Below are 14,647 nucleotides of genomic sequence, written 5' to 3'. Positions count from 1 at the left end.
CATCATCACGTGATTATTCAATAAACGACATTAATCAAACTTTCAACCTCCACCTTTGTTGGCTTCCCCTGCAATTTGCACGTGTGTAATTTGGCTTACCTACACTCCTCTTCCTCTTGGCTTATTGGCTCAAAAGTAAAAGAATCAAAACATACTATTTAGTTAAATTTTAACCGTTTATTCGTAAAAAATGATATGCAGAATTAAGGTACACGTAAGTGACCAATATTTGTCTTGTTCCAACACAATAATATCTCATGGACAATGATTTCTTTTAAGCAAATTGTGAAACATATTTGTCCCGTGCATCACATCAAAAATACGTTTAGGAACATCTAGGTGCATGCATGACTAGAAGTCCAACCGAGTGGTATAGTGGTGCTGATAGTGATGATGGCGGTGGTTGTGGCAGTGGACGACCAGAAGTCTAGAAAAGATGGAATGGGAGCGGTGGTGGTGATGATACTGCAGCAACTAGCATGACTTCAAACCCTGGGTGTTTTATACTCTTGTTAAATTCTGTCCATAAATTTATTCAATTCATTCGATATGAGGACAAAAAATTGACTAGGAGATCGATCAAATTCAAGGAAAGAGTTAAATACTACTTCAAGATCACATTGAAATTCATAAGGGGATCAATCGATCTTGTTTCCAAGTGTGAATAACCTAATTTATATCTTTTTCTTCTCTTTGTGTGTACCTCGAGAACATGTCACGCGATGTAATTAAATACATGCGTTACAATTGATTAGAACTATTTTATCACAATGACAATGTTCAAAGTACACCGAAAAAATCTCTCCGTTAGCAGGCTACGTTAGGTTACATTCATCAAAGATTTCCACTTATTATCTCATCCATGATGTATCAAATTTGGGCAACATGTATGTATGTATGAACGTTAGGTTACTAACTTGCTTGCAATTATATGAATTCAGAACTTGTCTAATGGCCGATGTCATCAATCTTCGTCCAAGATTTCAGAGATTTGTCATCGTAGTCGATTTCATACAATGCAAAGCGAGTTACGCGGAAGCTCAAGCTAGTAATGCCTTCATCCAGAGCATTAACCAGTTCTCGTGACACGCCCCGACCCTGATATTCCTTGAATACCAGGATAGACACGTGCTGGCCGATACCCGAGGGTGACGAAAGCCATTAATTGATACAAAAACTAAGAATAAGAAATAAATAAGGGTTAGAAATTTAAAAATACGAAGAATTAATAATTTAGGAACGTGTTTAGAGCATACAAACCTAATCACTAAAAAGAATTAAGATAAAATTTAATGAATAAAGGAGTAGGTCCTACATCGAGAGGATTCGAAGATGCTGCTGCGGAAGTGCCTTCACGCCGGGATTAGGTGCCTTGATTCTAAGTCCTGAATGGGGGCGCAAAACAAAGGTGAGTGGACCAAGTTCATATATACAATAATAATAAAACAGTTATCAAGATACTAACCCCCACAGTTTATATAAATGAAAACTACTAGCATAATAAGTGATGGATTTAAATCAAAATCCTAGCATGCCAAAATATCTCAAAAGCCATATCGCGGAAACTCATTGCAGAAATCAAAATATTAAACGTCTCATAAATCGTCTCGTAAGCGCGGTGTGCTGCTAGTAAGATCACCGAATAAATATAACTCCCGGCCCAATGCCTACACCTAAGTCTCTGTGCCCGTAGCCAGAGATAACTCTCTCCCGGCCCAATGCCTGTCACCGTGTCCCTCAGCCTTTCGCTAGGGATTATTTCTCCCAGCCTAAATGCCAACACCAGATTCTCGCCCCAGGCGGCATAGTATCCACTAGGTACGCACAAATAGTTACGCCTCTCTTAAATAACCACTTCATAGCATAGGTTACCGATCATCGTCTACACTATAAAGAGGGTTCAAAAACATGTTCTAGCATCCTATCGTCATCTATCAGATAGTCTACCAGTTCATGGTTTTAATAGAAAATACGATATATTAAAATATAGCTCAATATAGGCTAACAATTAATTCCTCACCAAAACACGAGACGATAATCAATATATTAAATCAATAGGTTTCACATAAATCAAATTATAAATCCGTAGGCATGCTAATCATTTATGCAATTAAATTATCAAATCATGTAATTTTAGAAGGGGTCCACTCATAGTACTTAGCCGCCAAAAACTGCGCCACTAGTGAAGACGGAAACGTCACAATAATTGCCCCTAAGCACATAAAAAGTCCAATAAATAAAACTATATAATAGCAATTGAATTTGGGAAAACGGACATTGGAAATGGATTCAGAACGTCGAATTACCCTAAGAAGGGTCCCGGACGAAAACCCGAAAAGTCAACCCTAAAGTCAACGTTGACCGGGGGTCAACGGTCAAATTAGGTCAAACGGGTTTTAGGCTTGAAATCCGGATTAGGGTTTAGGTTTAGGTTAAATAGGGTTAGGACCTATTGGGTTTTTGGGTTAAAAATGGTTTAGGATGAAAAATGGTGGTTTGGGCTTTAAACCCACACACACACACACACACAGCCCATTCACACCAAAGCCGGCCCTAAGGCCTCACAAAGGGCAGGGCTTTAAGCCCTTTGACAGAAATTGGCCCAAGGACCTTCAGTATTAAGGCCCGTGGCCTTTTGGGTCTTGAAAACAAAATAACTTAAAAATAAAAGGGTGCGGGCTGGGTTACTGGGCTAGCCCAATTGGCTAAGGCCCGGGGGGTTCTAATGGCCTGAAAGGCCTGGTTGCCGAGGAAGAAGGCCGGAGATTCGGCCGGAAAACCACCCAACTTTAAACGACTATAACTTTGTCACTACACAACGAAATCAAGCGAGAAAAAAACGAAAGTTGTAGCCCTTAAAGAGACGAAGAGAATGGTACCTCACACGACATATAACTCGCCGTGGTTTGGCCGGAAAACGCCTCGAAAGCCGTCGGACTCGCCGGAAACTGGGTAAGATTCAAATGAGTATAACTTCTTCAATACTCAATGAAATTGAGTGAAACAAAAAGGAAAGTTATAGTTCTCAACGAGACGAAGAGATTTATACCTTACACGCCGGCCAACTTGCCATGGTTTGGCCGTAAATGGCCTCGAAAGGGGCGGTGCTCGCCGAGCTCGTGTACGGGCTTCGTGGTTTGACTTTCAAGATGCCAATACTATGGTTGAGTTCGTAGCGACGAGATAAAGACGATGGTGATGTTTGTTGGTAAGAAAAACTCTCGGAAGGGTTGAGATAGAGAGAGCTGAGAGAGTGAGGGAGAGAGAGTTGCGGGAGAGGTGAGGGAGAAGAGAGAACTGAGATAAGAGAGGGAGACCAGAAAACATAAAATAAAACAAGGTGGGCCCCACGGGCTCACCAATTAAGGCTTTAAAACAATTTTTAATTAACAAATGGGGTTGGAGTGTTTCAATCTACCACCCTTATAAAAAAATTTCATCCTCGAAATTTAAGATAACATACTACACTGAAAAACTCAAAAATACGAAAAAGGATACACATATATATACGTAACGAAGAAATCAAATCAGAGCGGTTGCACAAAAGGAAAAATGCCATCCCGTCGCGATCGGGTTGCAATGATTCCATCTTCCGTGCCTCCAGGCTCAAACTTTATTTCCCCATCAGTGTAAAAATAGGAAACATACTTTAATAAAATATAAAGTCGAAAACACAAAATAATTTAAGGCTAGATAACGCCAAAATAGATATGTACTAACATATATTCCAAAAACTCGAATCAACTTAAAAACGAAAACAGAAATACTTTTCCAAAACATTTGTAACGACAAAAACAAATAACTAGTAATGGAAATTAAAATACTTTTACTGAAAAACCAAAACTGAAAATGAGAGTGGGTCTTGCCCAAGAATTCGAAATGTCACGTACTCCGAAAATAGATGTGTCTTTGGGTCGAGTCCCAAGAAGAACAATTCTGAATCTGCACCAGCTGTTGTAGACGAATCTTCTTGCCAACTTGCCTAATGAACCCAACAAATAAGCTATCGATATACCGATCGGCCGCCCGTGATATCGATCACACATTTGTTGTCTCGATAAGCAAGCAGTAATTTCCTGATGATGAATAATTTCACACGTCGTAAATTCGATCCTCCGAATACAAGCTCACACAACTCCTCTAACAACCAATGTTACCTGTAGAAACTCTAGTACCATGTCGCAACAGTGCCATACCCAAACCAAATAAAGACGATGGTGATGTTTGTTAGTAAGAAAAACTCTCGGAAGGGTTGAGATAGAGAGAGCCGAGAGAGTGAGGGAGAGAGAGTTGCAGGAGAGGTGAGGGAGAAGAGAGAACTGAGAGAAGAGATGGAGACCAGAAAACATAAAATAAACACAAGGTGGGCCCCACGAGCTCACCAATTAAGGCTTTAAAACAATTTTTAATTAACAAATGGGGTTGGGGTGTTTCATCTCGAGCTTTTTTCCTCTTCTTCTTCCGTCGACTTCCCGTAGAGGAGGCTCAAATATGGTAGAGAACCTGCATCCATCAAATATTGCAGACAGACAGATTACATATGAACATTCCCGTAAACAAGAAGAAGAAATTAAGAAGGAAGCTTTTGCGAAAACAAAAGAACACCAGCTCAAAAGTATTGTAAAACAACTTACTGTTGTAGAAACCAAAATGGTAACTCCAAGATTCGGCACTTTGAAATAACTAAGAAAAGAAATTTTGATGATAAGTGAGTCTACCCAGCTCAAGAAACCAAAACGAGAAACAGGAAAAGGAAACAAAACAGAAGAAAACATGAAGAGAATGAATAGCAATTAGCAAGAAATCGGGAAGATATAGACCTTTCGATCCATCAAGAGGGAAACACATTGATGAAAGTAATTCCTAGTAACCACCTAAACAACTTTAGCAACGATATCATCCCTGGGGGCAGATCTAAACTTGTAAAGAGCGTCCTCATGACTCATCATATGGATGGATCCCACTATGGGGATGTAAGGCTCAATCTCTGGCCCACCAAACTGGCCCTCCATCACCTTATCGATTCTATGGGAAACATCAACCGGTGGAATGGCCCAAACGGAATATGAGTACAGCCTCCTGCAGCTTTCCCTCTTCCCTTCTACCGCCACCATCACATCTTCATCTTTGTCTGAGCAATTATTCTCTATGCTCTCAGGCTTGTGGTTGTGTCCCATGACCGAAACTATGCTATTCACATAACCAACAAACTCACCTCGTGTTTCAGTGGGAATATATGAAAGCTTTTTAGTACAAAGGTTAAAGCAAACTATGCGTCCATCATTGTGAACCATAAGAAACTGATTCATTCCACACAATAAGCTTCAAATCAAGGTGACACCCCAGGGGTAATCGTTGGAACTCAGATGGTTCGGGTATACCACGAAATACCTCGTCACTTGTATCAAAAGAAATGATCACTCTCCCGCCTTCTGGGTCATCAAAAGTGTCATAAACAGATATTTCCTTATCTTGCTCAATTCCCAGCCAAAAACACATTCCCTTGAAGCACATCAGGAACCCCGTCAGGCCAAAACAAAGTAGTTTCAGCTTCTAAAGAAACGGTGTCGACCTCTTTCCAAGAATCACAACTGATGGTGTATGTATGCTACCGCTTTGTGTGAAACAGTAAGTGTCATAATGTCATCTGACTCTTGAGTATAAGTAGTAAAGGCCACAAAATTGTACTCGTTAGATTTGGTATCATAGCCAAATCCAGGATGAAAACCAGTATCAATATGTTATGGCCAATTGTAATCCTCCCGCAGGTCCAAACCTAATCTGGGCCACATTGGAAAGCATGGCTCATCGGGAACACGAATGAAATGAATTCCTCAATTCCGGGATTGCATAAAACAAAGCTACTCTTACTATATAGTAAAACAATGCCATTGCAGTGGCCTATAATATGCAGTTGTTCCGGGAGTCCGACCTTCTGAATCAAAGAGTGAGGAAAAACGATTTCCTCGACACCAACAAGAGAGTAGCTATTGCTATCCTCGTCATTGATATTATCATCGTCTTTGCATAACTTAAGCAACAGGTATACTTGTTCAGTTTCCTCCTCCCCATGCTGCCGCTGCACTACTAATCTCTTGAAAAGGAGGTCACGAGTGGTGAGGCTGTTGTTGGCGGAGTTGGAGAGGTGCTTCAATGCGAAATTCGGATTGGTGAAAAAAAAAAAAATCCCTAATCTGTCCTATCATGTTTCTTTCTTTCCTCTTTTCCTCTCTTTCCCTGCACCTTCCCGCTCGGCAGTATGTCGTGTTTCATCATTATATCAGGTCCACACGCCAACATTATTATATTATAAACTTTTGCCTTTGTTGACTCAAGATCTTGACTTATGTTTAAGTATCATCCTTCGGCAACGCAAACGCAGTTGTTGCCATCTTTTCAGTCTGTGATCTGAACCACTGCTATGCCCATAACGGTGGATACCTCCATGACAGCCCACGAAGCCTCCTCTTCGTCCTCCTCCAAGTCCAAACTCTGGAAGTACGACGTATTCTTGAGCTTCAGGGGCGAGGACACACGCTATGGCTTCACGAGCCACCTCCACGAGGCATTAAAAGCCAGAGGTTACCGGGTCTTTATTGATGAGGACGATCTACAAAGAGGGGAAGAAATAAAAGAACTGTTAAAGGTAATCGAAGAGTCGATGATCTCTATCATTATCTTCTCAAGGAGATATGCGGATTCGAGTTGGTGTCTTGACGAGCTGGTGAAGATCATGGAGTGTACAGACGAACTGGGGCGACATGTTTTACCAATATTCTATCACGTTGATCCTTCGCATGTCAGGAAGCAGGACGGAGATTTAGCCGAAGCATTTCAGAAGCACGAAAAGGACATCCGTGAAGAAAAAGATGACAAGAAACGTGAAGCTAAACAAGAAAGGGTAAGGCAGTGGAGAGAGGCTCTCACAAAGGCTGCAAATTTGTCTGGCCACCATCATAAAATCGCTAACAATGGGTAATCATTCAGCTGCTTTTCAAGATTTGAGTTGTATTACTCTAATTAACATGCTTAATTAATACACCTTAATCTCTCAAGTTTATCCTTCACAGAAGCTGCTAATTTTAGCGAACGACTTAATCTCTCAATTAATTGACATGCTTAATTAACATTTTACATAATCTAAACATTCATTCACATGCTTAATGAATACACCTTAATCTCTCATAAGTAACCTAAACCGTAATTGGAGTTTAATTCATACGCCTAACTTTTATTTATCAATGAATTCTTTTATTCAAGTTCATTATATATATATATATATATATATTATGAAGGGAAGAAGGAAAGAAAATTGTTTATGTACTGATATATATATATATATATATATATATATATATATATATATATATATATATATATATATATATATTATGAAGGGAAGAAGGAAAGAAAATTGTTTATGTACTGATATCTCCTACCGAGCCTTCATTGATTCCCACTAATGCTTACGAATTCAATTTTTAGGGGCGAAGCAGAGTTCATTAAAAAAATTATTGATGAGAATATTTGTGAATGGCTCACCAACACTAACGAATTACATGTGGCCAAGCACATAGTTGGAATCAATTCACACGTTCAAGATATTATCAGTTATCTTTCAAGTGGTGGATCAAATGATGTTCTTATGGTTGGAATTTGGGGGATGGGTGGATTGGGTAAAACAACAGCTGCCAAAGCCATTTATAACCAAATTCATCCTCAGTTTGAATTGAAAAGTTTCCTTGCCGACGTTCGCGATGCTACAAGTAAACATGATCTGGTTGATGTGCAAAAAAAACTTATTTCTGACATCTTGAAAAAGAAGCATGAAATAAGCTGTGTTGCCGAAGGTATAGGTCTGATAAAACAACAATTTCGACATAGAAAGATACTTGTCATCGTGGACAACATTGATAAAAAGGAACAACTGGATGCAATAGTTGGAAGTCATGATTGGTTTGGTCCTGGAAGTAGAATTGTCATAACGACACGAGATGAACGTCTACTACTAAATGTGAACAAAACATTTCAGGCTAAGAAAATGAATGAAGAAGAAGCTCTTGAGCTATTTAGTTGGCATGCCTTTAAAAATAGTTGTCCTAATCAAGGATATCTTGAAGTTTCAGAAAAATTTGTTTCTTACTGTGGAGGTTTACCACTAGCGCTTGAAGTTTTAGGATCTCTTTTGATTAAAAGATCGTTGGAAGAGTGGGAAAGTCAATTGGAGAAATTGGGAAGATATCCAGATGGAAACATTGTAAATCGACTCAGAATAAGCTTTGACGGGCTAGATCCTTCAGAGAAGGCTATATTTCTTGACATATCTTGTTTCTTTATTGGAATGGACAAGAATTATGTCACAAAAGTATTAGATGGATGTGGACTTTTTGCATCAATAGGAATCAGTGTCCTCCGTGAACGATGCCTTATAACTGTTGAAGACAACAAGTTGAATATGCATGATTTGCTGCGAGAAATGGCCAGAGTAATCGTTTCTGAAAAATCTCTTGGTCACCCTGAAAAATGGAGTAGGTTGTGGAATCGTCAAGAGGCCGCCGAAGTCTTGAGAAATAAATCTGTAAGTACATTCCCAATAAAATTTTGCATAATGCATCCTACTTGAAAACATATATGTAACCTACGTATGTCTATTATACACTAAACAACATTTATGTGTAAATATATTCACCGTAGGTGATTTTGCCAAATGAATAATAATATATGCAAATAATCCGTTTCTTACACATTTTGTTAACAGGGAACTGAAGAAGTTGAAGGACTTGCTCTAAATTTCCCTTTTACTCTAAGCTCTAGCATGCCTAGTTTCAGTACAGAAGCATTTGCCAATATGAAGAAACTGAAATTCCTTCATCTCAAATATGTTCAGCTCGAGGGAGAATACAAACGTCTTCCCAAAGAGTTAATATGGTTGTGTTGGGAAGGATGCCCTTTAGAGTCCATAGCATATGACTTTTTTGATCAACCAAGACTAGTTATTTTAGATATGAAGTATAGCAAACTGGTACAAGTTTGGGAGGGTTATAAGGTACGATCAATTACACATGATGATGTTCTGTTTCTATTTGTTTTTGGATTTCCTTTTTTTTTTTTTATGACATCTTCCTTTTGGATATTAATTTCAATTTTCCTTTGGTTTTCTGTAACAGTTGCTAGAGAGGTTGAAAATCCTGAATCTCAGTCATTCCCTATTTTTAATTAAATCACCGGACCTTTCACAAGTCCCAAATCTTGAAGAGTTGATACTGGAAAATTGTAGGAGTTTGTCCAAGATTCACCCCTCCATTGGTCAACTTCAAAAACTTTCTTTGGTGAACCTTAGCGAATGCGTTAAGCTTAGTTCTCTTCCAAGGGATTTCTATAAGTTGAAATCTGTTGAGACTCTTCTTCTTAATAGCTGTTTAGAATTCAGAGAAGTGCATGAGGATTTAGGGGAGATGATATCATTGAGAATACTTGAAGCAGATAATACAGCCATATCACAAATACCATCTTCCACAGTTAGATTGAAGAATCTCATTCTTTTATCCCTAGATGGTGCGGAATTAGAACATGATGCAATCCCTCAGGATCTTGGGAGTCTAATTTCTTTACAAGTTTTGGATCTTCAAGGGAATGATTTTCATACCCTACCCAGCCTAAGTGGTCTTACAAAGCTTGAAACATTGAGTTTAAATAACTGCTTTAACCTTCGTACAATCCCTGATTTACCAACAAATTTGAATTTTCTGTATGCCGATAATTGCCATGCATTGGAAACAATGCCCGATTTTTCGGAAATGTCAAAGATGACAGAGTTGAGTGTAAGAGATTCGCACAAACTCACTGAGATTCCAGGCTTGGATAAGTCATTAAACTTCATGACATTGATTGATATGAGGGATTGCACCAATCTCACAACTGATTTTGTGAAGAACATCCTACAGGTACCTCACACTCTCTCTCTCTCATTGCCTTCCTATCGTGCACATGCACACACAAACGCACGTTTACATGTGTATGTATGTATGTGTGTATGACACTTGCATTGTATATGTAGGGATGGACTCTGTGCGGATTTGGTGGCGTTTTACTCTCTGGGAATTTTGTTCCTGATTGGTTTGAGTTTGTTAACCAGAGCAGTACAGTCAGTTTTGATATTCCCCCGAATGATGGTTGTACTTTTGAAGGGTTGACTCTGTGCTTCTTGATAAAACATGTACTTGGAGGTAAATTTGGCATTACTGTTATAAATAATACCAAGTGTACAAAGTTGCAGGCTTACTTATGCAGCATATATGGGAATACGCCTATACTTTGGCAAGGACAACTATCGAACGATAAGCTGAAATTGCAAAGTGGGGATAAAGTTGAAGTTCAACTTTCAGTAAATTCTTGTTTTAGGCCATCAATTAGAACAATGGTTAATCTAGTGTGGAACAAACCTATGAAGGAAAATACGCATGATTTGGACCAAGCTAGTTATGTTTTTGACCAACATCCAGCTCGGTTCTATGAGAAGTCATCTGATAATTCTGAGCCATCTTATGATTATGATCTCAGTAAGTACATCGGTAGTACTATAGCAGTGCATGATCATGGTCCTCTCAGCCTTGCGCGTTCACATTTTTCCTTGTCTTCTAATACTTTTCCTGCAGGCCATCATATTCAGCCTCAAACTCGTTCTGAGAATCTCTCAGTACTCTTCCAGCCACAGGGTTCGGCAGTCAATGACAGAGGAGATCAGATAGCCGACCCAATGGAGGAAGATTTTCTTACGCGCCTTTCTCAGTCTCATCATTGGAAGCCACAGGGTTCGGCGGTCAACGACAGAGGAGATCAGATATCTGACCCAATGGACGAAGATCTTCGTACGTGTCTTTCTTTATCTATTCATCATTGGAAGCCACAACGTCCGGCAGTCTGTGATAGAGGAGATCAGATATCCGACCCAATGGACGAAGATCCTCTTACGCGCCTCTCTTTGTCTCTTGATTATTCATCATCTACTTGTTCAGGTAACATTTAGCCGGACACCTGAGTCTCTTGGCCTTTACCATTTGGAGATAGTGAGACTATGAGAGTTGAATAGATTGTAGAGCTGTTCATGTTAAGATAAAAAATCTCCTCCGCAAGACTAAGAAATGATGGATCTTTCAATAGAAAATCTCCGAAATTTTCTCCACTTTCAAACATTTTGCCATCATTTGCAATCCGACTCGTGTTCTGAAGCTCAATTTGCAAGGCATGGATAAAGTTGAAGTTGATCTAATTTTGGCAGGATCTTATATAATTATGTTTCATTGAACCTGCATCCATCAAATATTGCAGACAGACAGATTACATATGAACATTCCCGTAAACATCAAGAAGAAATTAAGAAAGAAGCTTTCGTGAAAACAAAAAAACACCAGCTCAAAGGTTAACATAAACAACAACTTACTGTTGTAGAAACCGAAATGTAGTTTTGGCACTTTGGAATAACTAAGAACATAAAATTTGATAATTAGTGAGTCTATCCCAGCTTAAGAGACCAAAATGAGAAAGAGGAAAAGGAAACAAAACAGAAGAAAACATGAAGAAAATGAATAGCAATTAGCAAGCGATCGGGAAAATATATACCCCTTGATCCATCAACAAGGAAACACATTGGTGATAGTAATTCCTAGTAACCACCTGAACAACTTTAGCAATGAAATCATCCGTAAGGGAGATCTAAACTTGTTAAGAGCGTCCTCGCAACTCATAATATGGGTGGATCCCAATATGGGGATGTGAGGCTAATCTCCGGCCCACCAAACTCTGCCCAGAGGCCCTTGAAACATCAGCCAGTGGAATGGCCCAAACGGAATATGAGTACCGCCTCCTGCAGCTTTCCCTCTTCCCTTCTACCGCCACCATCGAGTCTTCATCTGTCTGAGCAATTATTCTCTATGCTCTCAGGCTTGTGGTTGCGTCCCATGACCGAAACTATGCTATTCACACAACCAACAAACTCACCTCATGTTTCAGTGGGAATATATGTAAGCTTTTTCGTACAAAGATTAAAGCAAACTACGCGTCCATCATTGTGAACCATAAGAAAGTGATTCATTCCACACAATAAGCTTCAAATCAAGGTCACGCCCCAGGGGTAATCGTTGGAGCTCAGATGGTTCGGGTATACCATGAAATACCTCGCGACTTGTATCGAAAGAAATGATCACTCTCCTGCCTTCTGGGTCATCAAAAGTGTCATAAACAGATATTTCCTTACCTTGCTCAATTCCCAGCCAAAAACACATTCCCTTGAAGCACATCTGGAACCTGTCAGGCCAAACCAAAGTAGTTTTGGCTTCTAAAGAAACGGTGCCGACCTCTTTCCAAGAATCACAAGTCACAACTGATGGTGTATACTACCGCTTTGGGTGGAGTAATAAGTCTCACAATGTCATCCGACTCTTGAGTATAAGTAGTGAAGGCCACAAATTTGTACTCGTTGGATTTTGCTTTGATATGCCATGACAAGCCAATGGCATGCCAACTCTCGCTTTATGCCAACAAGCAACGAGGTTACGACTATCTATGCACATTGTCGTGATATGCATTGACATGTCGACATACATAGGGTATCCTAGCCTTGCTAGGACATGTCATATCGGCCCTCAGATCAGACATATCAAATGCGCAGAACAAGCACGTCAAAACATATCTAGTGCCATTTCAATTGAAGGGCCATGATAAGCGAAGTTAGTGACAAACACTCGACCCAAGGGCACCCTGGAAATAATAACGAGTTGACTGAGCTAGGTGATGACCGCTTTCGGCGACAGTTTTCAAACAAGCAAAAACACGATCTCAGAATATATCTTATCTCACATACTCTAAATTTAGACGAGTTACAAAATTTAAGATTTGCATCATAAATCCAAGCACAAAGGCGATATTTGAGATCCCAATTCGAACATCATGAAATAAATTTTAAAACAGACATTGAAATCGAAACTGAAATTTCATAGTATAAAAGTTTGGATCCAATATATTTGATTGAATATTCTGCTACAATTGCAGTAGAACTTATATACAAGGTTTTTACAGAGGCATGCAATAAACAAAGGACAGAAAGTGACATCCATGCTGTCCTTGTTGAAGCAGTCAGTAACCACATGCAGTGGCCTTGCTGTCCACGTTAATAGTGCATCCACACATGCTATCCTAGCTGTGAAGGAATGATCATATTCCTTCTGTCCATATTCCTTCTGTCTAGCATCAGAGTAGAGCACCTTTAACACTCCCCCTCAAGTAGGAGTGTGGATATCAATAACACCCAACTTGCCAAGATGTGAATGGAAGGTAGGTGCTCTCAGTGGCTTTGTAAATATGTCTGCTATTTGACGTCTCGTCTGCACATGAGACGTCTCGATCTCTCCCCTCTGAATCCTTTCACGGACAGTATGACAATCCAGCTCTATGTGTTTGGTTCGTTCATGATACACAGGGTTCGCTGCAATATGTAGAGCAGCTTGATTGTCACAAAACAACCTTGCCGACTCAGGATGATTTACACGCAAATCTTTCAACAAATTCCTCAGCCAAGTAAGCTCACAAGTCGTTGCAGCCATGGAGCGATACTCGGCTTCTGCTGAAGATCTTGCCACCGTGACTTGCTTTTTACTTTTCCACGATACAAGTGATTTACCAAGGAAGATGCAAAAACCTGTCACTGATCGTCGTGTGATCGGACATCTAGCCCAATCCGCATCACAGTAGCCAACCAAATTAAGTTGGTTCTCCGTAGGGAATAGTAACCCTTGTCCTGGTGCTTCTTTCAGATATTGGAGGAGACGATGTGCTGCTTTAAGGTGATGGAGTGTTGGTTCTTGCATGAACTGACTGAGATTATTCACTGCATACGTAATATCTGGCCTAGTGATGGTAAGGTATATTAATTTTCCAACCAGACGTCGATATCGAGTCGGATCCTTGAGGGCATCACCACCTGTTGTTGTCAACACTAAATCGGGTTCCATAGGTACCTTGGCAGGTTTTACGCCAAGCAAGCCAGCTTCTTCCAATATGTCCAGAGTATACTTTCGTTGGCAAATGGAGATCCCAGCTTTGGACCGTGCAACTTCGACACCCAGAAAATATTTTAATGGTCCGAGGTCTTTAATTCGAAAACATCCACTAAGAAATTGCTTGAGTCCGTATAATGACTTGTGAAGTCGACAAACCATAGTCTCCCCCTGTCGACGATAACCAGGAGGGGGTAACATATATACTTCCTCATGGAGTGCACCGTGAAGGAAAGCGTTTTGGACATCCATTTGGTGAAGAGACCAGCTGCGAACAGCAGCAATGGTCAAGAGACAGCGGACAGTAATGAGCTTAGCAACGGGGGCGAACGTCTCTTTGTAATCAATACCTTCGCGCTGCGTGAACCCTTTGGCAACGAGGCGAGCCTTGTAGCGTTCGATGGTACCGTCGGAATGATACTTGATTTTGAAGACCCATTTACATCCAATGGGGCGTTGGTGGAGGGGTAAAGGAACCAAAGTCCAGGTGTGATTGGCTTCAAGTGCGTCAAGCTCAGAATGCATAGCTGCAAGCCAGTGAGGGTCATGGCGTGCCTGCTCATAGGAGGCTGGTTCAACTAAGTGAGAGACATTGT

The 14,647-nt window shown here is 40.1% G+C and overlaps 1 protein-coding gene and 4 long non-coding RNA genes across 6 annotated transcripts in view; 2 read left to right on the top strand and 3 right to left on the bottom strand.

The window, feature by feature from the left end:
* Positions 1–315: 315 nt before the first annotated feature.
* LOC139188271 (uncharacterized) overlaps positions 316–14,647 on the top strand; it is a 35,059-nt gene continuing 20,727 nt past the window's right edge. Inside the window, exon 1 of the long non-coding RNA XR_011571619.1 lies at positions 316–370. This is a non-coding gene — a long non-coding RNA (uncharacterized lncRNA). The remainder of the gene's footprint in view (positions 371–14,647) is intronic.
* Positions 606–3,317, bottom strand: LOC139188268 (uncharacterized). Of its 2 annotated transcripts, XR_011571614.1 has the most exons (4): positions 3,050–3,317; positions 2,880–2,948; positions 1,316–1,385; positions 606–1,177 (listed from the first exon to the last, which is right to left on the bottom strand). It is a non-coding gene; the product is annotated as an uncharacterized lncRNA (long non-coding RNA). The 2 variants fall into 2 exon arrangements; XR_011571610.1 differs by lacking the exon at positions 606–1,177 and having other exon boundaries at positions 1,209–1,385.
* Positions 4,444–5,000, bottom strand: LOC139188275 (uncharacterized). Its single transcript, XR_011571622.1, has 3 exons — positions 4,821–5,000; positions 4,635–4,683; positions 4,444–4,503 (listed from the first exon to the last, which is right to left on the bottom strand). It is a non-coding gene; the product is annotated as an uncharacterized lncRNA (long non-coding RNA).
* Positions 6,287–11,190, top strand: LOC103416090 (disease resistance protein RPV1-like). Its single transcript, XM_029109051.2, has 6 exons — positions 6,287–6,975; positions 7,486–8,578; positions 8,759–9,046; positions 9,168–9,944; positions 10,058–10,559; positions 10,656–11,190. Exons 1-6 carry the CDS (start codon positions 6,422–6,424, stop codon positions 11,024–11,026), a joined length of 3,585 nt encoding a protein of 1,194 aa, XP_028964884.2. The 5' UTR covers positions 6,287–6,421; the 3' UTR covers positions 11,027–11,190.
* On the bottom strand, positions 11,844–12,992 carry LOC139188276 (uncharacterized). Its single transcript, XR_011571624.1, has 3 exons — positions 12,969–12,992; positions 12,318–12,485; positions 11,844–12,253 (listed from the first exon to the last, which is right to left on the bottom strand). It is a non-coding gene; the product is annotated as an uncharacterized lncRNA (long non-coding RNA).

Source organism: Malus domestica, chromosome 02, assembly GCF_042453785.1.
Source record: "Malus domestica chromosome 02, GDT2T_hap1".
NCBI classification, from domain to species: Eukaryota; Viridiplantae; Streptophyta; class Magnoliopsida; order Rosales; family Rosaceae; genus Malus; species Malus domestica.
This window is presented reverse-complemented; position numbering and strand designations above follow the sequence as displayed.